The sequence below is a fragment of the Elephas maximus genome, chromosome 23, assembly GCF_024166365.1.
Source record: "Elephas maximus indicus isolate mEleMax1 chromosome 23, mEleMax1 primary haplotype, whole genome shotgun sequence".
NCBI classification, from domain to species: domain Eukaryota; kingdom Metazoa; phylum Chordata; class Mammalia; order Proboscidea; family Elephantidae; genus Elephas; species Elephas maximus.
In genome coordinates, this window is record NC_064841.1 from 74855620 (window position 1) to 74882431 (window position 26812).

General features: G+C 39.9%; 1 protein-coding gene across 5 annotated transcripts in view; it reads left to right on the forward strand.

Moving 5' to 3' along the window:
* MYO16 (myosin XVI) overlaps positions 1-26812 on the forward strand; it is a 733911-nt gene that overhangs the window by 627718 nt on the left and 79381 nt on the right. For all 5 annotated transcript variants that reach the window (XM_049867507.1, XM_049867511.1, XM_049867508.1 and 2 more), the window contains exons 29-32: positions 4599-4695; positions 10798-11044; positions 12958-13229; positions 24099-25277. In XM_049867507.1, coding sequence (XP_049723464.1) covers positions 4599-4695; positions 10798-11044; positions 12958-13229; positions 24099-25277 — 1795 coding nt within the window. The remainder of the gene's footprint in view (positions 1-4598; positions 4696-10797; positions 11045-12957; positions 13230-24098; positions 25278-26812) is intronic.

Here is a 26812-nt window from a genome sequence, read left to right on the forward strand (position 1 = left end):
ACATTTTAATCTCAGGCAAGAACACTCTGTCGTGTTGGGAGCGCCGGGGGAGAGGACTCAGGAGGGGAGTGTTTTCACCTCCTCTTCTCTGGGTAGCAAGAAGCATCCTTTGATTAGAGAATCCTACCAAAATCAAGAATGTAGGGTAACTGGAAATTTGGCCTGATTCTGATGAATCCTAATTATTGGACTTGATCCGGAGCAGGAAGGCACTGATTACACGGTAACTTTACATGAATTCATTCCATAGAAAAAACAAAAATGGTCAAGGCTTTTCTTCCAGCCAGTGCCATCAATAAACAGTGTAAATATTTGGAATTCAGATGACCTTGTTTGGGTTTCTCTGAAGAAGAACGATTCTTAGGTCGGTTTTCTCGTTAATCCCTAGCATTAGTGATAGCAGAGGACTGTTGAGGACTAAAATGCCTTGTTTGAACTGTTTCCTGAGGTAAAACTCTGAAATACTGCTAAAATCTTAATTTCATTCTTCTAGGGTAAAAGAAACATTTACTGCCAATATGACATAAAGAGCCAAGTTAAACAAATGTTAACATTTCCGCTGTCTCCAGACATTGACAAATTATATCGTAAAAAAAAAATTCCACGAATAAATTTTACAGTAATAATAATAATAATGTCCATTAGATAACTGTAAATGTTTGCCACAATAGCTGAATGAAGAATTTTTTAAAAAATCATTGAAATGAAATGGTACCACAATATCCATCCATTTATATTGTAGCTTCTGACGTCAGACTAGCCCACCCTGTTTTCCTCCCACTGAAGAAGCCCAGAAGCTCCCATCACCAGCAGAGCCCCTTGTTTCTCCACAGAGAGGATTTACACAAGAAGAACTACACAAAAATTCACCAGGAGCTTTGAGACCATGACCATTCTACTAACTCCAACTGATAAATGTGTCTGCCTCTTTAGCGCTCTGCCTTCCCTCATAGATACCCGTACTCACATCCTCACCCTGCCTTCTTTTTGTCACCATCCCACCCCTGGCTCCCAGCAGCAACTCTTTTTCCACCTCCTAATCTGGCCAGACATCCAGATCTGCCCTGTGAAACCCTCAGTGCACCTCTCAACTACTCATCATCGGCTTCTGTGAAACCACCAATACTTTGAGAAGAATCCACTTCATCTCCCAGATTTATTCCCCTCCTAATTTTTTTTTTTTTTTACCTTAGCCTCTATGTCTGAACCCAAAATTGGCTATCCACTGAAAATACTCTACTATGAGGTTTCACTTTTTCTCACTTCCTTCATCTCGGTGGGGAAGAAGGGCTCAGCGGAATTCTTGCTCCCCAAACTGATATCTACAGCACTGATGAACCATTTTCATTCCACGTCCCTTTATTCTTTTATTCCCAGCATCGTTTATTCTATGACCTACTGCCTGCCATGAGCTCTTCCTAACTTGCTGAATGACTTCAGGGTCTAGATTATGTTTCCGTTTTCCATCAGACCTTATTTTCACCCAAGACCACATCGTCATCTGTCTCTATGACTCATCTTATACCAGGATTTCACAATTCCTCGTGTTCTGTATTTTTCAATCTGAATCTGTCTTCCTCACTCTCACTTATGAAATTCAATAATATGTCTCCATATTCTTGAAGATCTGTAAATATACGTAATGGCAAATATGCAAGGCAATGTAGTAAGAAAGATAATCGTTCATAAGGTACTCTGGAACAAAACCAATAGATGTCAGACCTCTACTGAAAGTGGTGAAATGGGTATCAAAAATCTCTCAGTGGAGCTGAGGCTTAATTTTATTCTTAAAGGATAAATCAGAGTTGGCCAACAAACAAGAGGCAATTGCAAAATCTCCCAAATCCGAATTAATCTTTGATTGCATTATACTGGCTTACCTTGCCAACCACCTAGCAAAGCCCAGCCCAATAATCCATTCTCCAGACAGTTCTCAAAGGGAACTTCATAAAATCCAAATCAAATTCCAAAAACTATTTTTTATAAAATTAACATCAGAGCCTGTTTAAATCCTTCAGTGCATCCCCATTGCTCACAGGAATCTGTCCATGTTTTTCCTGGAATTCCCTTCATGATATGGCCATGAGTTACTTCGCCTCTTCCGCCATCGCTTTCTGCACAGCTATCCTCCCAGATGGTTTGTATTTTCCTCCTTCTTGCCTTTCACATAATAGTTTCTCTATCACAAATCTATCTTCTCCTATCCCTAGACTGCATGGAAAATTCCTGCTTATCCTTCAAGCCTAAAGGACATAAATTTTGTGCTTCTCAGTGAAGCCTACCTGGTCCCATTAGCCTTACTCAATTACTCCCTCCTTTCTGCTGCTATAGTCCTTGAACTAACTCTACCATTGCACTGAGCATGTACTATTGTGATAATTTGCTTACCACTTATCTTCCCTACTAAACTATGAGCTCGTTGAAGACAGGGATCTCTTTTGTTTCCTGAAAATCTAGCACAATGCCCAAGGCAAATCTACTTAGACTTTCTGAATGGCTGTTAGAAATGTCACTATAAAGAGATCGTACTCATCCAGCCCAACTCCCTTCTTGCCCAGGGTCTCCATTTAATTAAGGGAGTGGAACTAGAATCCAGGTGGCCTATTTCCATTTCATGGGTCTTCTTTGCATGTTGTGCTCCTTTTATATATTGCGTTCCCCAGTGTTCATTATTGACTTCGTCCATTGTATAGCATTACTAGCCATCGCTATTTTTGAGTTTTATTTTGGATCGCGGAGTTGTATGAATTTTGCCTTCGGGCTTTAGTTTCTCACAATGAATGGCATACCACATTTAGTGATGAACAGATAGTTGACATGCTCCCTGCTTTCCAGTGCCTGTCTCACAGATTTGTTCTGCAGTGCTCACAGATAGTACCAACTGTTCTTCCTGTTGACTGCCAAAATAAGTCAGCAGTTGGAAGGAAAATAAAAAGACTATGAATTATGGAAAATAACTAGGGAAAGAGAATGGCAATACAATAAAAAAAAGTAACAGCTTCCAGTAGCCACCCACCCATGGGACTGCTTCAAATTTCAACCAAAGAAGAGAAAATTAAAGGAAGAAGAACATCTAATCAAGCAGAGATCCCTGAAACAGGCCAGTTGTTGAAAGTTCTCCCTGTTCTTGTAGCCTGACTGTCATGACACAAAGTTCAGGTCACAAGTCTCTGACAGAACCGTGTGCCTCATTAAGACAACCTCAGATCAAAGGCTAAAGGGTGAGTCGAATGGGAAAACGAGAAGTGACAAAATATGTTTGGAGTCAACTTAATTTCCATATAAAAATGTTCATAAAACATCTCTGGCCAAACACTCTGAAGACAAGACACCTCTGACCTACAAACCATTCCAGTACCTAATGGTGCGTATATATTTGCAAGCTTCTGGAGACAGTACGATGTATGACATTGGCTGTGGGTTGTTATTATTTTAGTGTCCACAGCTTATGCTTAGGAGCACACATGTTAGTCTTCCTCTCACTTTAACAGTTTGTCTCAAGTGCTAAGAATATGACTGTGAACATATGAGATTTGCCTAAGCAGTAGTCTTCCTCCGTCTAATACAATATCACCTTGAAGTGCCCTCAGCACTCCACATTGGGATTTACCAGTCTTTTTTTTTTTCCTGTAATTATTATGTGACAGTTTGTGTCCGTAGAGATTTATAACCTTGGAAATGCTATGGGGTCGCTATGAGTTGGAATTGACTTGACAGCAGTGAGTTTTCTGTGATTATTGATGTCTGCTTCCTTTATGAGGCTATGAGCGATTACTATGGGAAGGGCATCCCTTACACCTATCATGCTTCTGCGACTTCTTAGAAAATAAACACAACACGCAAGAAAAGTATTAAAAATGTACAGATGTGGCTTATTGTTATGGGGTTTTAAGGACTTTTTTGGGCAGCTATCTTCATTAATAGCTTACGACTAGAGTTTTGCATAGAAACAGATTTGGTAGCATCCTGAAATTTACACATTCCAGAGAAGTATGTTCACTGTATAGCTGGTGTCTATGTGAGCATATAGAAGATTATTGCTCAAAGACGATTTGTTGAGGCTCTTAAATTTTGTACTTCAGTTCTGTCATTGCAGTTCTATAAACATTCAATTTATAATAATATAGGGTGTCGTGGGAAAATAGTTGACAGTTCCATATGTCTGCTTTATGTTTTGTTTTGTTTCCATTTTTAAAACCCAACCACCCTGCTTTGAGTCGATGAAAGAAAAGGAAAAATTGGGACCTAGCTAGAGAATGGGAGGATTCATTCATGGGGATGGCTTCAACTTCTGATAAATGCCAAGACCAGTGTTTCTCTTTGCACTACAGGGTGCAGCCACCACAACTGAGGTGTGTGGGCATTTGCAAATGTTGGTGACAATGTGTACACACAGCAAATGTGTTTATTAGAAAGAAGCCTTTGATGTTTTGATTAAATGCAGTAAGGTTAAAAAATAAGAGAGATGCACTGGAGTTAATTGTGTTAGCCTTGTTTCTGCTAATCCTCTTCTCCAAAAATCTCTTGCCTGATTACTTTCCCTTCATCATTTTGCCATCTTCATGCTATTAAATGTTTCCCTGTTGTTTGTATTTTAGATGGGAGTCCGAAAAGTGTTTTTAAAATACTGGCAAGCTGACCAGCTCAATGATTTGTGCCTACAGTTGCAGAGAAAAATTATAACCTGCCAAAAAGGTAACAGTTACATACCAACATTTGTGACCTTTTTTTTTTTTTAATTGTGCTTTAGGTGAAAGTTTACAGCTTAATTTCTCATACAAAAATTTATACACATATGGTTATGTGACACTAGTTGCAATCCCTCTAATGTGACAACACACTCCTCCTTTCCACCCGGGTTTCCCGTGTCCATCCAACCAGCTCCTGTCCCTTCCTGTCTTCTCATCCTGCCTCCAGACAGGAGCTGTCCATGTGGGCTCGTGTATCTGTTTGAACTAAGAACCACACTCTTCACTAGAGTTATTTTATGTTTTATAGTCCAGTCTAATCTTTGTCTGAAGAATGGGCATTGGGAATTGTTTTAGTTCAGGGTTAACAGAGTGTCTAGGGGCCATGGTTTCTGGGGTTCCTCCAGTGTCAGTCAGACCATTAAGTCTGGTCTTTTTATGTGAATTTGAGTTCTGCACCCCACTTTTCTCTTGCTCCATCAGGGACTCTGTTGTGTTCCCTGTCAGGGCAGTTATTGGTGGTAGCCAGGCACCATCTAGTTCTTCTGGTCTCAGGCTGATGGAGTCTCTGGTTTATGTGAACGTTTTGTCTCTTGGGCTAATATTTTCCTTGTGTCTTTGGTTTTCATCATTCTTCTTTGCTCCAAACAGGAATTCACTAACTAGATAGCAGACAAGAATCACCATCGGTGAGGGAAAGGACAACACACAATAAAGTGGAAGTTAGCACATGTGACCTTTTTTGAGTTGTTAAATAGAAAATAATTTAGCATACCCCCAAGTTTAAACCTTAGCGGTATCTACCTTATACGGGACCTCTCTATTCATTTCTTGATGCTACATTTGTTTAAATAGTTGACTGAAGTTTAGAAAGGATCACAGCTTTGTTACCCATTTATCTGTTTTAGACCAATTTTGCAGGCACTGCTTATGTTTTATTTGGTAGTTCGTCCGTGTGAATTTTATATCAAATTTTAACCTAAGTCAGAATTTGAAAGAGGGAATATACATATCTTATTATTTATGCATCCCCTACCTTGACAATAAAGAGCCGTATGTGGCATAATGGCTAAGCACTCAGGAGCTAAATGGAAGGTTGGTGGTTCAAACCCATCCAGAAGCTCTCAGAGAGAAAGATCTGGCAGTCTGCTCCCATAAAGATTACAGCCTAGTAAACCCTATGGGGCAGTTCTGCGGTGTCGCATGGTGTTGCTGTGAGTTGAGATCAAGTCAGCGGCACCTACCAACACCAACACCTTGACAAGATTCATGCTTTTTGACCCTTTCAAATAGCACAGGTTAATACTGTGCCTTTGAATCTACAGTGGGAAAACTCCCTATCTGGTGCTTAGACACAACTATAACACCAAATCCCATGACATTTCAGTCAGCTTTACTGGTACACCACAGTTTGGAGAGAAAGAACAAGTCAGTCATCCAGTCATCACTTTAAGTAATTCTACATATGCTTTGGAAAAATCCTCCACTTTATTTTTCCTTCACGAAGTGATGATATTTGGAGGGCTGTGTTTGATAGCAGATACACTGGTGGTATAATGATTAAGAACTATGGCTGCTAACCAAAAAGTCAGCAGTTCAAATTCAACAGGCACTCCTTGGAAACTCTATGGGGCAGTTCTACTCTGTCCTATAGGGTCGCTATGAGTTGGAATTGACTTGATGGCAACTATCCATTTTAACCTTGGGAGAGATTCCATTTAAATTTCTTTTTTTTCTATTAAAACTCAAGTGAATGTGAAAAATGGAGACATTTTAGGAATAATTGTGCCTCCCATAAAATTTATAGGCTGATTATTTAGTTGTATTATTTATAGCATAAATATAATCTTTAAAGAAAAATAAAAGAGGGAGAAATTAATCTGTATGCTAGTTTTCAGTGGGACTAGTTGTAATGAACTTAGCTCTCTGATATATGTGTAACTGTTGATCGAAGAAACAAACCTCATAGGATGCAGAAATCAGTTTTATTCTATTCAAGCCTCTGCCCACTTGGAGCTCTGTGGGATTAATTTCAGCACGCCCCTGATGAAATCTACAGCAGGTTCCATGACATTTCCAGTCATTCTCTGGTAATAAAAAATCCTACTACAGTCTAGACTTAAACAGCATCAGCTTAGAAATCACTCTGTCCATTTCAAGCAATGACCACAATTTAGAATCTCATTTTAAGTTCAAACTTCCCTCCTAGCTAGGCCTGCTTCAGTCTGGAATATTCCCTGGGGGAGCGGGCATGGCACTCTTTTATTTGCTAGTCCTGAGCTCTATCCCTTCCCTACTGATTTAGGGTGTCTCTGGCTCCGCCAGGATTGAAGAGGAGGTAGAAGCAAGCAAGGAGACAGGCCTTCCTGACTGGCACCAGAGTAATTTGGCATTGGTTTCCTCTGGCTGGGGCAGATTTTCAGTGACTCCGCTCATATTCAGGGGCATTTCAGGAATTCCCTTCTCTAACGGTCTTAGAACTGGGAAGACCTCTCCTTTGCTGGTCACTTGAAATTGCCCCTTCTTGGGCATCAGGTTATCCACCCCATATAGACACTCTCTGTTGGGATCTCATTACTCTTTAAGGAGAACTCTTGGAATGACTCCAAGCAGGCATCTCTTTCCTGAGGAACCATGACTGGTGCCCAGGAGACAGACTTGTGGGCCCTTCAGCGTGCAGCCTCTCTCCGGCAGAGCCCACACTCCACTCAACAGTATGGCAGAGTCCGCCAGCTGCTACTTCTTGCCTTTTCAGGCCTTGTAGTCCACGGTGTCCGCCAAGCTTCAGAAGTCTCATTAAGGCATTCTAGGTGGTGTCTTGAAGCCATATTCACCACACTGGTGGGAGGGAGAAAGGAAAAGAGGCAGGGATCTTTGGGCAATGGAAGTGGACTCACCACCAACTCTTGGTAAAGAATATCTCTTTGTGGTTTATAATAACCTGGCCGCTTTAACTTCACCCTGTTACATCCTCAGTGTGAGCGAGAGGCTTGGGTCACAGGTCTGTGTGGACCACCACCTTTGTCATTCCTGTTTGTGGGGTTAGTATCACATCATCAGCATGAGATCCAAACACCTGCAGCGTGAGCATCCTGTCAGAGCTGGTTAGAAATGCCTCTTAGACTCCACCCCAGACCTCATGAATCAGAATCTGTATTTGCAGCCTCAGCTGAAATTGGGACAGAGTCCCATTTGATGTAATGTTATTATAGATAAGAGAACACGGTATCACAAATTCTCGTGGACATTTTTCTTAAATATAATTAGAAGAATTTACATCCCATCATCCATCAAGGGTGCTTTCTGGAGACTTTTATTCTATTTAGTTACAAAGACTGAGTTGCTCTGCCCTACTGACCTGGTACAGAAGAAAAGAACAGAAATTTAATTACTTATTCACCTCTAAAGAAAAAAAAAATTGGGAATGGTTAAAAAAAAATGGTATCAAGATAAAAACCATAATTTCATGTTGTGTAAATGAAATGTTGGATATAAAACTTATTTAAAATTGCAGGCCCTTAAATGCAAAGCAAGAATTATTGATTCTTATTTTTACATCTCTTGGAACCCTTCCTTTCATGCTTTGATATGAAATGTACTCAACATGTATATAATCCAGAGCCATTTCCAGTTTTGAAGTGTTCTCATTTTTTTTTTCTTTGTAAATTTTTGGGTAAAAAAAAAAAAGCTGGAACTTTTAGTAGGCGTTCAAATTATGTCTACTAGAGGCTTCCTCCCTTGACGATAGATGTTCATTTTATCCTAGGTGAAAAATGACAGTAAGTTAAGGTTTTAATACTGTAGGAGTCAGGGTCACATTGAAATAGGCAGGAAGAAAACAAACATCAATGTCGCTTTGTGACAAATTGGTTTTTATTAGCCGTCCCTTAGAAGGAGGTCAATTTTTAGCAAGTGGTATAAAATTTTAAAGAATTTAAAGGCTGCTAGTATGAAGTGTGAGAAAATGGAGTTCTTTGGGTTTGGGACAATAGATTTCCCTGGGTGAATGTGAAGTCCATGAATAGCTTTGCTGTGGTAGGGGGTCAGGAGAAGGCTGGCATATCCACATTAATCTTCCTTTTATTCCGAGAGATTAAACATCTTGAATATACCCTCACCTTCACCCTTCCAAAAGTCAATGTCTCTTTTTTTTTTTTTTTTAATGTAACAAGAATGAGAGAGCGAACAGGCCAATTTAAGGTTTTCTGCTTCTCTCTCTCAACATGCCTCTCAGAGGGTTAACACGTCTGTATTTTATTCCACACTTTATATTCCTGAAAGTCTGATTGTACCTTTTACCATTTTTTTCCTCATTAGATTAGTTCAGCATGACTGTTTTGCAGTTAACTTAATACAACTGTGCATTCCAAAGTAACTAAACATTTGGCATTGCCGCCTGAAAAAAGCCTTAAACGTTTTAGATGTCGACATATTATTTTCCTCTGAAGGCATAATTGTAGAAAGTTGTGTTCAGCTTTCCACTTTTAATCAAGTAGACATCAAAATGGGCTTTACAGAGAGCCCACATGTTTGTTCTTCTGTAACCGTGGAATATTTTAAAGCACTTAGTACTCTACAGGCTTTTTCTCTTCCCCTAAAGACAAGAATAAAATGTATTTGCTACGCACGTTGGTTTTCCCTGAAATTATGCATCTTATAATCTTAATACCTTCTTATAAATTAGACACTGGAAATTGCAAGGGACCACATCATGGATATCATAAAAAGTCCAAATCAGAATTTCACAGATTGATGAGGGGAGGCCACAGGGGCTGGGGGATGACTCCCTTCCTCAGAAGGCAGCCTGATCCATTTTCATCCTGTGCTAATTGCTAGAAAGTTCTTCCTCTTATTGATCACAAATATGCTTCCCTATTACATCCCCTGTCGGTAGCAGTGCTCTCTGGGGACCTACAGGTCACATCTGCTTAGTTAAGGGATCAGAATTTGGCATCACAAGGACAGAGAGATTTGAATCCTGGCTCTGTCACCGAAAGCTTGTGTCTGTTTGGGGGAACTTTCTTAGCCCCACTAAGCTTCTCTTTCTTTGTATACAAAGTGGAGACAATGGTATATTATACCAAAAACAAAACCAAACCTGTTGCCGTCAAGTCGATTCCAACTCAAAGTGACCCTAAAGGACAGAGTAGAACTGCCCCATAGGTTTCCAAGGAGTGTCTGGTAGATTCGAACTGCCGACCTCTTGGTTAGCAGCTGTAGCTCTTATCCACTACACCACCAGGGTTTCCAATATTATACCATTATGTGTATGTGTGTATATATATAATGACATGGTATGATATCATTTATTATATTATATAATATTATAATTATTATGTATTATATTGTGTTATATGCTAGCATATCCTATTATAACATAGCATATCACCTTATATTACATAATAGAGTGTCTGACACATAAATGTGCCTTTAAATGGTGGTCATTTTTATTTTTGCTTTAGGGCCTCACGTCTGTTACTGATGCATCTCTCATTTCACAGCATTTTCACTCGTGTTCCTCCCCCAATTCTCACACATTTTTCCAGCTCTGCTTCCTCAGGGAGAAGGAAGGATGCCCTACATTTCTACATAAAACATTGCTGGAGTCTTAAATGCAATGTTAGTTTTTCTAGAAATTAAATCGTCTTAGAAACACAACATGTGTGATGTTTTCAAAGACTACTGCCACGGGGCCTTAGCCATTTCTGTTATAATCTGATATAATGGAAGATCAGTCCATCCCAAAATGATCCAGTTGGAGTCACACCCCAAAATTCCCTGAGGTCTTGGACCTCGCTCTTTCCACTGATTTTAGCCCAGTTCATCATTTTCGAATCTGTGTTAGCAGAAGAGGGGTGGAAACCTTATTATAAATACTACCTGCGGGACCTCATTTAGGGCCAGGGTTTTTGCCTGTAGGGTTGTCATTAATGAATTTACATATCCTTCTTAATACGAGGATAGAATGTTTTTGTAAATTTTTATAATGTGTTGAATTTACCTTACTTTATAACTGCGCAGATATGTATGCGTGATGATTTTTGTTTGTGGGTGTCTGTGTTTCACTTTGCTCCTCTCACTGGTCCATGGTTGTGTTCCTTTATAAAAGTTGTAAGAGGATTCCTAGCACGCCAGCACCTGCTTCAGAAAATGAGCATCCAACAGCAAGAGGTCACATCCATCAATAGCTTTCTACAGAACACAGAGGACATGGGGCTGAAAACCTATGATGCCCTGGTCGTTCAAAATGCTTCAGACATTGCCCGGGAAAATGACCGGCTTCGGAATGAAATGAATGCCACTTACCATAAAGAAAAGTTAGAGGCCAGGAGCAAACAAGAAGAAGGAACCAAAAGGTAACCATAGATAATAAGTAACTTTAATTACTTTTGTAATTGATCCAATGGAGTCAGGAGAATTCCAATAGCTCTTAATGCAAAGTTCAATCAAGTATGACAGCAGTTACGGGAACAGGCATTCATGCATGGTTTGTTATTTGAAACCTCCTTGTAGTCTAAAAAGATGCTTTTCTTAAATGAAATACCTGTTATATTTGCTGTTTTAGTCCTTTGAAATGGTTATTGTTTCAACTACAATGTTTGTGTCACTTATTGACTACCTCAAGCACACTCAAAGTTTTAAAGAATCTAATATTCCTGCATTAGCAAAAGCATATAACTGGGCTTTTGACATTTTTATACAAGTGTGATGTATATAACGCTGACTTATAGAAGCTTCTGGAAATAGGACAAAAAATCAAGAACGCAGTATGGAAACCTAAACGTAGCGAAATCAACAATAAACTGTATCTATTATATTCCGCTTCTTCAACTGTCACATTGTCTTTGCCAATAACGAAAACTTTCGGAAAAAGCTTTTTATGTGAAAGTTCACTTCGAATGCTGAAATAGAAATGGGAAGCCAAATGGGTCCTTCTCCATTCTACCATGCCTCCCCCTTCGTGAATGAGGACACCTGTGCAGAACAAGTACCCTCCCAGGGATGGCAACAACCTGTTCCTATGTATCTCAATCACTTGCCAGGGAGGTGTTTATTTTTCCATAGGAACTTGATAGTGTCTCGTTGTGGCTCCCTGGAAATGACTCCCCTTTGCCTTTAATGCCTATGTCAACAGATTTTTTATTAAAGTGAAAATGGCAATGTGTCTCCAGTTAATTAGCTTCAAATATCTCGGTGATTAAATACTGGGAAAAAAAATCCCCTTTGTATGGAAAACTGTAATTAAACATTACAAGGAAAACAAATTACCCATTGAGCTCCATGCTTTCATCTTCAGCTATTTCATTTACTACATGGGCATCTGGCTCTGGCTTGGGGTAGATTCCAGCTCTGTTGGTGTTTTGTCACACAAATATATATAATTATAAAAACAAATACTCTGGAAACTCCTTGTAAAATGAATGAACTGGCATCTAGTTAATACGTGATTACATTGACATGTAACGCGAGAAGAAATTTTTAAACCAGATAACTATTAATTTTATACAACTTCCAGAATTATATTTATTATTTTCTCTGCTGGAACTAAACAACCACCCTGATTTCTCCATTTGATTATGTATTCATTGGCCTGATATAAAATTAAGTAAAGAATTATTTGTCTATTTATCTATTGAGCACCAGCAGTGCACTTGGCGTTGGGCAAACATATATAGTAACAGGCAAAAAAAAAGAAATTAATTCTGTACATAATTAAATAATTGCTGATAGAATCGAAAAGGAAAAGTAAAAAAAAAAAAAGAGGGAGAAAGCCAAAATGTAAATCTTCGATAGTTTTAAGTAGCGTCTGTGCTCCTTTGCAGGGGAAGTTTTGATGAACTCCCTGCATCTGCTGCATCAGTGACTCTCTATGAAGATGGATTTCTCAGAAATTATCATTCAGATTGAAATTCTGGTATTTCGATTTGCTTAATAATTCGAGTGTGAAAAATTCATCCAGTGAAGGCCTGATAGAAAATCTGAAACTACTTAAGAAATGTTTGCATGAGGGTTTTTAAGAGTAACCGGCATGAAGGCCCAGTGTCCTCATTTATCATGAAGCAGGTACCAGGAGAATAGGGCGGCTTTCTCTGGGTGCGCTCATCGCCAGAGAACCGCACACACATCCTCTGGCTACAGCAGGGGTGTGGAGAGACTGTTTACCAAAAAGCTGTTGTTATGTTTGCTTGAGCAGGTTCATTGTTGTCCTTTGAATAATCCATCTGAGCATTTCTTGTGTGGTGCTCTGTGTCTGTTGTTTCCCTTTAAGAGCTGAGGACAAGTGTGGACCCAGGCATTTTCATTCCAGCTCCGTCCCAGTGCCAATAGCGGTGGACAACCTGGTCCAGTCTCTGGCTGGCTCTTCTACCAGGTCTCCATCCCTTCACTCTGTGTTCAGCATGGATGACAGCAGTGGCCTGCCGTCGCCACGGAAACAGCCTCCGCCCAAGCCAAAGAGAGACCCCAACACCCGGCTGAGTGCCTCTTATGAGGCTGTGAGTGCCTGCTTGTCAGCAGCAGCTAAGGAAACAGCTCATGAAGGTTAGATAAAGGGAATAAGAAAATAGCATTGCTGGAGTTTATTGATGTTCTGACTTCCGGTCTTTAAGTGCCCCAAAGCAGTATTGTTGCTCTAATATATTTTTAATAGAAATAAATCCAATTGTTGGCTTGCCAGCGGCTCTTTAATCATTAAATATAAATAACATTTATTCAAATTTCTAAGCCTCTTAGGGAAAAGCTACTTATATATCATTTCCTTAACTTCCATTGCCACCTCACTATTGAATGAGCAGCCTCCAACCAGAGCAATTCAAAAACTTAGTCGCTATTACATGTAAATTTTCACTGATGAAAACATCAAAAATTTCATCAGGTTTTCCTGTTATCACGATCTAATTAAAAATTAAACCGCTGTATCGTATGGGAAGTGAAATTACACACCCAGAGGAAAACCATTGTGCAGCAACATGCAGTTAGTGAAACTTTTAGTACTAGATAACAAAGTTCAGCATTTGTAGTCCAGAAATATTTATTTTAAAAAGAAGAAATGCAATTTATTCTCAATAACATCTCTCATACATTAGAACATGTGGCAATTATCGACTAGCTATTAATTTTTTTTTAATTAATAATGAAGTGCTTCTTTGTGGAGCATGAATTCTGTCACTCATTCAACAGATTTTATTAATCACCTGCTGTGTTAGACCCTATTCTAGGACCAGGGGATACAATAGTGAACAAAACAACAAAAATATTTTTGCTTCATAGAGTTTATATTCCAAAGGGAGAAGACAGATGGTAAACAAAATAAGGAAGGAAATAAATGTAGTATTTTAGAAGAAGATACTGTGGAAAGAAATAAAAGATGGTAGCATAGGGTGGGAAGTTGAAATTCTAAGTGAAATGGCTGGATAGGCTTCACTAGAAAATAATATTTGAGCATAGGATTGAGCAAAATTGTTTTGGAGCATAAATGAACACAAAATACAAATGCACAGCAAAACAATAAGATCATCTGTGGGGAAGGGTGGCTAACACCAGGAAGCTGATGGAAAGCCCCTGAAATGGAAGACTAAAGATTCAGTACATTCTAGATTAGAGCCTCGAGTCCACTCACAGACACTTCAGAAGAAGTCCTGGTGATGTGCTTCAGAAAAATCAACCATGGAAAACCCAATGGGGCACAGCTGTACTCTGACACACATGAGGTCATCATGAGTCAGAATCAACTCCATCTTTTTTTAGTTATTTTTTTAATTTATTTTCAAAAATGTTTTTGATGAGTTTCTTTAAGAAGAAATAGATCATGAGGAGAATATTTACTGAAAGAAGTTGCTGTGAAGATGAGTTGTGTTACAATAATACTTACATGAAGATGTAAAAGGTCATAAAACTTATTGGGAGGAGAGTCCAACTGTATGTTCTTTGGATCACGGTTTTAAGGACAAAAAGAAAGATTAAAAAATGACTTTGAAGTTTTCAAAGTAGATATAGATATGAAATTAGAATGACATCTCCAAAGAAACAAGATGTTCTAAGAACGTACTATACAAACCAGAGGCTTATACATCAAAAGAGATCACAAACACGCTCCTTGAGAAAGTGGGATAAGTCATATTTTCGCTAATATTTCTTTCTGACCTCAGAGTTGGGCTTATGATACAGATCTCAAAAAGGTGTGATTGGAATAAGAACAAAGACTTTTATTTGGCAGATTAGAAGAGAAAGAATAGTATCTAAAATGCTAAGATTAATGAGATGAGAGTGTGAAAGACTCAAAATAGTATCAGATATCGAAAAACAGTACCAAACGAGCTTGAAAAAGGCCGCGTGTACAAAATGGAGCCTCATCCAAATTTGAAAACCGCAAACAAGCTCTATGCATTTGGATAAGCAGGCCTCAGGATAGCTTGTAAAGTCTTTAAAAGCTTCCTGTTTTTGAATATGTCGGTTTGTTCCATTGGAGAGTCAGAGACGATTAATGGAGAGGCTTAGTCACTCAATTCCTTCGTGCTCTGAATTTTGAATCCATAATGGCAAAGGAAGCTCTGCCTATATGTGATAATTCAGCCATTAGCATGGTCTTAGTTCTGTTCATACAGTTGTGAAAGGTGCCAAAGGTAGCAGAGTAGGAGAATAATTAAATGGACCACAGCATCTTAGACATCTCTCTCAGGACTACACAATTCTAGTATAATCTAAACCTGTGCTGTCCAACACACTAGCCACTAGGCACAGAACCAAAAACCAAACCTTTGTCTTTGAGTCGATTCTGATTCATGGCGACCTGTGTGTTACAGAATAGAGCTGCTCTGTAGGGTTTTCTTGGCTGTAATCTTAAGAGAAGCAAATCACCAGGCTTTTATTCTGAGTAGCCATTGGGTATGTTCCCACCACTAACCTTTTGATTAGTATACAAGGCAAATCATTTGCACCACCCAGGAACTTTTGATAGGCACATGGAGCTATTTAAATTAAATTAAAAATCCAGCTATTTTGTCACACTGATCACATTTTAAGTACTCAATAGCCACACGTGGCTACACTATATAGAATTTTCCATCTTCACTGAAAGGTCTATTAAAGAGCACTATTTTAATCCTTTCATATTTCACCGCAGAAGCAATATTGAGTTTTTTGCACCTAGTAACACTTCAAAAAGTATCCTCTTTTTATCAAAAGATAGGAAGAAAATTTGAAATGATTTGTGGACCCAGGTTTCATAAGAACAAGAACTAAAACTGAAATTAGTTTATTATCTGAGTCATTCTTTTTGGTGTGTTAAAAAATCAAAATCAAGTTCTTTTCCTTTACAAATAAACCAAGAAGACTGTCGCCATTGAGTTGATTTAGACTCATGGTGACCTTATAGGACAGAGTAGGAACTGCCCCATAGGGCTTCCAAGGAGCAGCTAGTGGATTTGAACTGCCCATCTTTTGGTTAGCAGCTGAGCTCTTACCCACTGGGCCATCAGAGCTCCTTACAAATAAATCAGCTAACTAATCTGATTGGAGAATGAAGGCCACGAATTGTACAGTGACCGATAATTAGATCACGTTAAACTTGTTATTTTTGTTCAGCCTTGTTCTTAAAACAGTTCATTAACCACAAACCTTTTCCTGTAGGTTCTCATCCGGTAAACGCGGTTAAAGTAAAGAATGACAGCAACGAGAGCTGATATTTTTTTTCGCCGGTACCTTTGTGCCTGAAAAGCATGAAACAGTTTTTTGGGCCAGTAAATTTTAACACTTGTTTGCAGGCTATTAACAAGCTAGAGCTAATTATTTAAAAGTACCATTTTTTCAAAGTCTGGGGTTGCTATTTGAAAACAGTGGCTAGGAAAGGAAAGACAAGGACCTACTATTCACTTTCTCTTTGGTAGGGATTTTCCAACTACAGTGATCTTCTGGAGATTTGATTCTCCCTATCCAAGGTGCAGACTTTCTCCCAAACACAGTGAAAATTTTCCATGCATTGTCTCCTGATTTGAAGTTAAATATGTCTGCATTTCACGTGGGTTCAAGTCCCAGCCCTGCCATTTACTATCCGTGAGTCTTTGCACAAGTGGCTCAATCTTTCTACGTCCATGTGCATCAGGTACGAATGGCAGTAGAATCTCTAACAAGGGCTATTTGTGAGGAATAAATAAGGCAATGCTTATAAAGCGTTATTGCCTGGGACGGAACAAGCTGCAAAGTTATATGGCTAGGTATATACCTGTTGTAACTTGAACCTTTAAGCCTAGGTTTCCTCATCTCTGACACAGATACTGAAGCCTACTGTGCAGATTTGGGATTAAATAACAATGTATGGGGCCCAGGGTCTGGATCAGAGTGACTGCTGCTTGAGGTGAAATAACGAGAGGTAATTTTTGCTTGGGAAGCTCTGGCCTCTATGACATGACTTCCACACTCACCCTCCCTCTAGACTTCAGCAGCCCACTCCCTTGAAAATAACACATGAATGAGATGATAATTTTTTTTTCTTGAAGTTGGCTACATAACTCCACTCTCCATACAATACAATGTACATATATAGACTGTAGAATGGTTGAGCTTGGTGGCTTAATTTAGAAACAGTGCTCTGTTTTTGTTGTTGTTGTTTACTGTCTTGTTTATATCTTTATCCCAGAACAGTGATTAACACATAGAAAGCCCTCAAAAAAAAAAATTTATTGAATGAATAAATAAATGTTATAGAAATATACTTATTTTTGCTGCTTTCATTAAAACAAAAATTCCTATCCATCAATCAAAATGACCACAATTGGCAAGGTTCAAAATGTACCAGAGATTTGCAGAATCAATTTGGTCAGCATATTTTGAGCACAGTCCTTTAAATTTTTTTTTCTGTGTTACCTGCAATTTGACAGAAATTAGGTCTTCTGTAAGCCTTGCTCTGAGAAATTTGTTGAAGAACGTTACTGCAGAGTTTCACAACCCATGACACGTTTGTTCATTCAGCAAATATGATTTTCCAGGAGCCTGGCACATTCACAGCGATCTAAGAGAGCAGTGAGGGAGATAAAGGCTTCCCACAGGATGCTGTGGGACAGGGCAGAAAAAAGTGACTGGGAAAACTGGGGAAGGGTCAGAAGGGATATTTGAACGCATCATGAATGTGGAAGGCAGCCTGATAGATAAAGATGGGGTGAGAGAAACGGTAATGATATTGCCCAGAAAGCTCTCCTCCCACCAAGAAAAAAATTTTTTTTTTTTTTTAGGGACAGTCCACTATGTTACAGCTTAGTAGAAGCCATTTTCACCCAAATTATAGCTGGTTTTAAATCCACACTCACTTATTCACATAGTTGGCTGGCCAGCCAGCTAGCCAGCATTTATTTAAACATCTCTTAAGCACTTTTTTTTTAAGCACTGGTCCTGTGCTGGGTGCTAGCTTGCTCTGCAAAATCACACCTGACGAATTGGAGTGTGGGAGACCCTTGCGTACTTATCTTCCTGATGAAAACGCTTCTCCTTCCTTTTTTTTTTTGGTCATAGATTAGATATGTAGGTGTCTTATTCTCTGTGGGAATAACAGGTGTACCAGAACAGAGATTATAAGGGATAGACTTGAAATTGATCTGATATGATACGATTTAGCAGAAAATTCAAAAGGAAGGTGTCATTCTTCTGCGAGAAAATACTTTTTTTAATCTCTTAACAGAGCTTAAAAATGACACGAACCTGTTTTATTCCATGATAACTCACGTAAGAATCAAGCTTACGAAATAATGATAAGGCTGAAAACGTAAGGGTCTAACTCTGACGTTGCTCTGTGACACTAGAAGGTATCCTTTGATCATGAAATGTCTTCCTGACGCAATTTCAGTGAGATTATCAACTAGTTACATTGTTTTACCCATAAATCTTAGCGCTAAGAAAAAAATTATGAAAACTTCCAATGTAAATTCGTTTCAATAACTTTTCAACTTAAACCCATGTTGGTTTATGAACTTTTAACACACAGAGATATCATAAAAACAAGTTAGATTTTAATGCTCTAACTGTAACTGTCTGAGATTTCCCGTTCCCACTACAAGAGATTCTAATTTAATAGGTAGGGATACCAAAAATAAAAGCCATCGAATCAATTCTGACTCATAGGGACCCTAGAGCGCAGCGTAGAACTGCCCTGCAGGATTTCCAAGGAGCACCCCGTGGATTCAAACTGCCGACCTTTTGGTTAGCAGCCGTAGCGTTTAACCACTATGCCACCAGGGTTTTAGGACAGGAAAATGAATTACCTGCATTATTAATAAAGGACCACAGGTGATCTAATATTGCTGAACCTCAGGCCACACTTTAAGGAACCCAGCTATATCACCCATGATTCATTTCTGGTTGTGTAGTAATGATGATGATGAAGATGATGATGGCAGCTGAGACATATTGAGTGTTCATTATGTGTCTGCCCTTGTGCTGAGTATCTATCCATCTGTCCAACAACCCAATGAAATAGTACTGTCATTGTGACCATCAAATAGACGAGGACATTGAGTCACAGAGAGGCAAGGCAGCTTCTACAAATTACACAGCCAAGCTAGGACCAAGGCAGTCAGGTTCTAGACACCACTCCTCCTGACTGCTTCCTAACAAGCCGTGTGCTTTCATTTACAGTGCGGTAATACAAAAGGGCTTTTCCTACATCTAAAGCAAACCTCGAAGTAATACTGTACCAGTTATCTATTGTCACTTAACAAACTGCTCCAAAATTTGGTGGCTTAAACAACAATCATTCTATTACTGTCTTACAAGTTCTAGCAGTCAATGGGGCTCAGGTAGGCGGCTTGTGCTCACAGTTTTTATGAAGCTGAAACTAGATGATGGCCGAAGCTGGAATCATTTGACATCTGAGGAATGGGATTCCATGGCATCTGTCTGTGGCCTCTCCTCATAGTTTGTAGAAAATGGCAATTTCAGGGTTGTTGTTGTTAGCTGCCCTCGAGTCTGTTCAATTCACAGCGACCCTATGCACAAAAGAGCAGAACACTGCCCAGTCCTGCGCCATCCTCACAATCATTGCTATGCCTGAGCCCAATGTTGCAGCCACTGTGTCAGTCCATCTCATCAAGGGTCTTCCTCTTTTTCACTGACCCTCTACTTTACCAAGCATGATGTCCTTCTCCAGGAACTAGTCCTTCCTGATACCATGTCCAAAGTAGGTAAGATGAAGTCCTCCCATCCTTGCTCCTAAGAAGCGTTCTGGCTGTAGTTCTTCCAAGACAGATTTGTTTGTTCTTCTGGCAGTCCCTGGTAGCTTCAGAATAGGTAGCTGGGATTCTTACATGAAGCATCAAAGCTTCAGCAATGCTTGCTCTAATAGAGGAAAAGCCAAGTGGTGGAGGCTATGGCATATTTTATAAGCCAGCCTTAGAAACCACACTGTATTACTTCTGCCACATGTTATTCATCAAGGCAGTCACAAAGGCCCATCCAATTTTTAGGAAAGGAGAAATAGACTTCACCTCTTGATGGGGCTGGAAATATTCTTGTGGCCAGTTTTGGAAAATACAATCTGTTTTAGTCTCCCTCTGGACAAAATAATTCATATGCCTTCCACATACAAAATGCCTTCACCCCTTTCCAAGGCCCCCCAAAGCCTCGTCCCGTTATCACATCAGGCTTAAGCTCCTGATGTAGGATTTCATCATGTCAGCAATGCCCTGGTCTACGGAACTGTCGGGTACAGCTCCTTAGGTATATGCCATGCCAGTTGCCATGGACTCCACTTCAACTCATGGCAACCCGTATGGCTAAGACTAGAATACACTCCACAGGATTTTCAATTCTGATTTTTCTTAAGTAGATCGCCAGACCTTTCTTCCAAGGTGCCAGAGCAAACTGCCAACCTTTTGGTTAGTGGCCTGATACTTAAATGTTTGTGCCACCCACGAGCTCTCCTTAGACGACAGCTCCTCAATTATGACTCTTTCCAGTTGAAGACTATAAACTAAAAACACATGTTACCTATTCCCCATACAACCAACATATAATAAAGGCCCAGGTATAGGATTACTTTTATGCATGCTCCAGTCCAAAATGGGGGCAATCAGGTAGCACACGGCAGTCACTGGGATATAACAATACTGAGAAACACCTGGACACCTGTGGCTAGTACCTTGGTTAGGGCTTAGTCCTAATGCCTGGAAATTATTTTCCAAGACTTGTCCTCGTCTTCTGGAATCCTGGCTCCACTCTTTGAATTATACTTCCTAATCTAATTTGAATATTGAATATACCATGAACTTCCAGAAGAACAATCAAGTCTGTCTTGGAAGAAGTACAGTCAGAGTGCTCCTTGGATGCAAGGACGGTGAGACTTCCTCTCACATACTTCGGACATGTCATTAGGAGGGACCAGTCCCTGGAGAAGGACATCATGCTTGGTAAAGTACAGGGTCAGCGAAAAAGAGGAAGACCCTCGATGAGACAGGATTGCCACAGTGGCCGCAACCATGGGCTCAAGCATAAAAATGATTGTGAGGATGGTGCAGGATCTGAGAGTGTTTCATTTTCTTGTACATAGGGTCACTATGCGTCAGAACTGACTCAATGGCACCCAACAACAGCAGTTGAATTAGGGCAGTCACAAAATCCTATCCAGGTTCAAAGGAAGGGGTTATAGACTCTTTTTTTATGGGAGAGGACCAAGGTAATGGAAGAGTATTTGGGACTAAAAATATTGTTGAAGTCATTTTCAGAAAAGACAATCTGCCACAAGTCCTTTAAATTATTCAAACCTTCAGACCAACTTTACAGTGCTAATATTAAAATTTGCTTGGATAGTTAACTTTCTGGGAGAAGCTTAGGAGCTGCTGTTTTAGCACATTGAAAGCCTTTTGAATACTGTAATGCCTATTAATTACAGAATTGCAAAGTTTTGGTCTTTTCTGCTCTTAAAAGTTGGCTGCTTTTGGTAAACCTGTTTAATACTGGCTGACAAAGATGTCCATTGAGTTGGAAAATTAACTTTGTTCTTTTCCATTCATATTTGTGTGTTTACCATTTATTTCATGTCTACAGTGCGTCAGGAACTGAGCTAGGCATTTTACATGCGTTGTTAGTCCTCTGAGATAGTTACTAATATCACTATTTTTATGCATGTTACACGAAGACTGAAAGAGATTTACCTCAGATCTCACTTAAAATTGCAATTCTCTACCTCCTCCAACACACACACACACACACACACACACAATTCCGTAACCCCTTATCCTGATCTGTTATTTCTCATTTTCATAACGTGTCATTTTCTAATATGCTATAGAATTTACCCATTCGTTAAATTTGCTTTTCTATTAGCTGACTCCGCTCACTAGGGTGGAAGAAGGCCAGAAATTATTTATCTTATTCATTGATGTATCTTAGTAGATATTGGTTGAACTCATGAATACATTAATGACTGACGAATAAGTGAGGGTGTGAGATTTGAACCTACATCTGACTCCAAAGCCCTTTTACTTCCTTATGCCCTCAAAACCTGGGACAGAGAATGCTGTCATAACGGGCAGTCCTAGTGAGAGGGAAAAAATAGTGCTCTAGTTAAATAAGGAGTTCCTGCATGGTTGGTACAACTGATTTAGCGCTCAACTACTAGCCAAAAGGTTGGCCATTTGAACCCATCCAAAGCACCTCAGAAGACAGACCTGCCTCCAAAAGGTCACAGCCTTGAGAACCCTATGGGGCAGTTCTACTCTGCACACATTGGGTCGCCACGAGTCGGAATGGCTTCAATGGCAACTAACAACAACAATAACAACAATTAGTAAAATAATTCGACAAAATTAGATGTTCTTATATCAAGTACTCCATATTACAGGTTAGTAAAATACCAAATTAGTAAAAGTAATCCAAGATTTTGGCAAGCTTTTATATTTCAATAAAAGTTTACATAGTTTTTCTAAAATAATTTCCCAGTTTCTAGAGAAATTATGTTTATTTATGAAAAACACCATTAGAGTTTATAGTAAAAATACATTTGGATAAAAAACTTTTTAAGGAAACTCCTTTTCTCTCATGGCCTTTAATAAATGTTTTAGACTCACATATTTAAGTAGTGCTCCCATCTCTTTTAAATTAGCGTCTACAAATAATATCCTGCCTATTGATTTTTCTAAAATTTCCCCTTCAACTTAATAAGTTTCCGCTTAAGAAGTTTTTACTTAAGTGTTACACTCTTATTTCATGGTTAGATATGTGTTTCTGTTAAGATTTCAGATATATTGATTATTGTATAACCCACCCTTGACATCATTTTAACAAATTTCATCTTTTTTCTAATTATCTCTATCCACTTAGATATTTTTGTTGCTTTGTTCGTTTTAGAGAATCTCAGTGTTCAAGTTTACTCATTTACTCATATGCCACCAATTCATTTGTCTGCTCTTCCTAGATTTCTGTTTTCTCACCTCTAAAATTATTAGGATCAGTTCAACCAAATTTATTGCATTATGAGATTCTAAGCCTAATAATTAGGTATAAGAACGCAAATATAACAGATGATCTCTAATTGTTTTTACTCCTACTAAATCACAAGGTCGTTTAGCTTTATCAACCCAAAATAAATGAACCAGGTGCTGTCCAGCTGATTCTAACTCACGGCAACCACGTGTTTTACAGGGTAGAACTGAGCTTGCCTTGGCTGTAATCTTTATGGAAGCCCATGGCTGCGTCTTTCTTCTGTGGTGCCACTGGGTGGGTTCAAACCAACCTTTCAGTTAGTTGTCAAGCACAACCACTTATGTTACTCAGGGACCTTTAGCTTTATAGGTGGCTGATTAAAAAGATAAATAAAACCCAAACCCGTTGCTATAGAGTTGATTACAACTCATAGCAACCCTGCCAAGAAAAAAAAACCAAACCCAGTGCCGTCGAGTCAATTCCGACTCATAGTGACCCTATAGGGCAGAGTAGAACTGCCCCATCGAGTTTCCAAGGAGTGCCTGGCGGATTCGAACTGGTGACCCTTTGGTTAGCAGCCGTAGCACTTAACCACTAGCCACCAGCGACCCTGTAGGACAGAGTAAAACTGCCCCACAGGGTTTCCAGGAGCGGCTGGTGGATTTGAACTGCTGACCTTTTGGTTAGCAGCCACCAGGACTCCAGGTGGCTGATATTCTTGGTGGATGTTTACTTTCCCTTTGACATCTTCCACAACGGGTGGAAGTTGCCCTCCAGTTCTAAAAAATCTAAAATCATTTTTCTTCTTACAAGTCCTCTGAAGCTTAGGCTTATCGGGGGCCCTAGAGGGTGGACTGAGATGCAAGCCTGGGTCCTCCATAGTTTAGATCTCACAGGAGCTGTGGTATTAAAGCCTGGGAAAAGCTGAACTCCAGGCAAGCAATCGTTTCATTGTGGAATCTTATTAACACTCCCCCACGGCTTCCTTTTTTTCCCCTTCTTCAGTTCTGACCCGGCCCAGACCACACAGCGATGACTACAGCACCATGAAAAAGATTCCTCCTCGAAAGCCAAAGCGAAGCCCCAACACGAAGCTCAGTGGCTCCTATGAAGAGATAGCAGCCCCGAAGCCAGGAGAAGGGAAGCCAGCGCAGGCCGCAGGTAAAGCTCCCCACCAGCCCCTGATGGCCACACACAGGGCTGCGTCCACCGATGGGCCGCACCAGGGTGCTCCGAATCTGACCATGTCACAGGAGGAGGACGACGAGACAGAACCAGTGTACATTGAGATGGTAGGGAATGCCATCAAGGCTGGCGGCATCGAGGCAGACAGCCCAGACCAAGGGGAGTCCGTGTATGAAGAGATGAAATACTTTTTGCCTGAGGACAGCAACAGCAGCAGCCCGGGCCTGGTCTCCTTGGTGGCTGCATCGCCCTCTCTGTTTTTTGAGAGTCGAAAACCTATCACCTTCGAGGATGGTGACATCAGCTGCCAAGCAACTGGGACCTTCAAAGATACGTGTGACATTCCTCCCCCTTTCCCGAATCTGCTCCCTCATCGCCCTCCCCTTCTAGTGTTTCCCCCAACCCCGGTGACATGCTCTCCTGCGTCTGATGAATCACCTTTAACTCCGCTGGAAGTGAAAAAACTGCCGGTCCTGGAAACCAACCTCAAATACCCTGTCCAGCCGGAAAGTTCAAGTCCCTTGTCTCCACAGTATTCCAAAAGCCAAAAAGCGGACAGCGACAGGCCTGCCTCCCCTGGCTTAACTGTATTTAATGGGTTGAACAAAACGTCTCCTCCTTCCACACCTCCGCCTCCTCCCTTGCCTCCTCCTGCTTCTTACCGGCCCTCCACCCATTTCGCTTTCCCACCAGAGAAGTTGGTGGTTAATGCAGGAAAACCAACAGCAGGTTCTGATTTGCCCAAAGCCCACCAGAATCCAAACTCTGCCCCAGTGAGTGGTGCCTGCAGCCCTTTCTCCAAGCTTCCTTACTCTCCAGTCAAGGCCTCGAGAGCTGACCACAGGAAGTGCAACTCTAATTCCTCCTCGCCGGTTCCCTACAGCCCTCCAAACTCAAGACCTCTCACTAGCCCTCTGGATGAGTTAACTAGCCTTTTTAACTCGGGAAGGAGTGTGCTTCGGAGGTCCGCAGCTGGAAGAAAAATCAGAGAACCTGAAGGTAAGCAGCACAGAAATGTCTCCCTTTTTTCATGTTCACATATTTATGTCCGTGTGTATGTGTGTGGCATAGTGGTTAAGAGCTACAGCTGCTGATCAAAAGGTCAGCGGTTCGAATCCGCCAGGTGCTCCTTGGAAACCCAATGGGACAGTTCTACTCTGTCCTTTAGGGTTGCTATGAGTCAGAATCAAGTCAATGGCAATGGTTTTTTTTTTTTTGTGGTTTGTATGTGTGCAAAAAATGCAGAAAGCAAGCTAAATAAGTGAAAAGTAGGTCAAGGCGAAGAACACTTACCAAATGAATGAGTAACCTACACCCTGTTTATTCTTCAGACAAAATAAGCTAATTGTTTGTTGAGCTAATGATTTCTTCTTAATTATAGGCCATTAATAAATGAAATTGTACTCTCAAGTAGCAGAATGTTTGAATTTCACAAGTCATATGGTTTCATTCCAAGGAACAAAATGCAATCTAAGAGAAAAGCATTAAATGAACAAATTAACGTTTGCTTTTATAACTAAAAGCTTATTAAAACCTCATAAACCTCATTTTACTATGGATCAGAATTTGTTGACTTTTTCTTGGCACTATTCAAGGAAGTGAAGTTAATGAATTTCTAGAAAGATCTCGTTGTTCGGAAATACCAAAGTCTGGGACTCAGAGAATAGTGAGACGTACAGTGAGGCCTCCAGGCGTGGTGTGTGCCTTCACTGGTTATAGCCCCCAATGGTGGCTTTAAGCAGTATTCTGCAACACATACCAAAATCTCAACTACAACATTCTTAGTTTTAACACTAATATTATAAAACATCTGTTTTCCTACAGTGGGCTTTTACAAAACACTTTTCTAATTTGAAAAGATTAGTTTGAGCTGCTTATGACTTTTTCATAAATACATAAATTGGCAGCTTCTACCATTTGCAAAGTAGGTGTGGTAACAGAAAATCTAGCAATATGAGACTGGGTCGTCCCTATGCACCAGATTACGAGATTTCAGATTTGCAGAATTCTTGATCGTCTGAAACTGGAAAATAAGGTTACAGGTGGGCTTGGCATGTTCTGATGGGATAATTCTAGCTGCTTTCATGATTTTTACAGGTGTACAAAACTCGATACTAAGTTCAGCAATCTGCTTCTTAAAGAATTGAATGCCTGTTATTAATGATTTATGATTTCCTTGTGATTTCTTCTTTTTAAAATTTTAGATTATCCACTTTGACCTCTGTATACTTAAGGACATTTTTTAATCTCACCTGAAATAACTTTCCTACCGAATAATCCAGTGGGTGGCCCGCTCACCCTCAAGGAAACTAAATGAATTACAGTTCACTTTGGGTACAGTTTTGATATGGAAAAATTATGCTGGGAGTTTTGCAGAAGGGTTCAAAATATGCCCCTTACCTCTTGGGAACAATGACCTTGAGCAGATTAAATTGCTCATTAATTCCTGTTGTAGGTGTTCATAGTTAAGATGTCCTGTGTGGTGAGCTGTGTATAGAAAATAAGAGTGTAATTCTACACTATCACTATTCCAT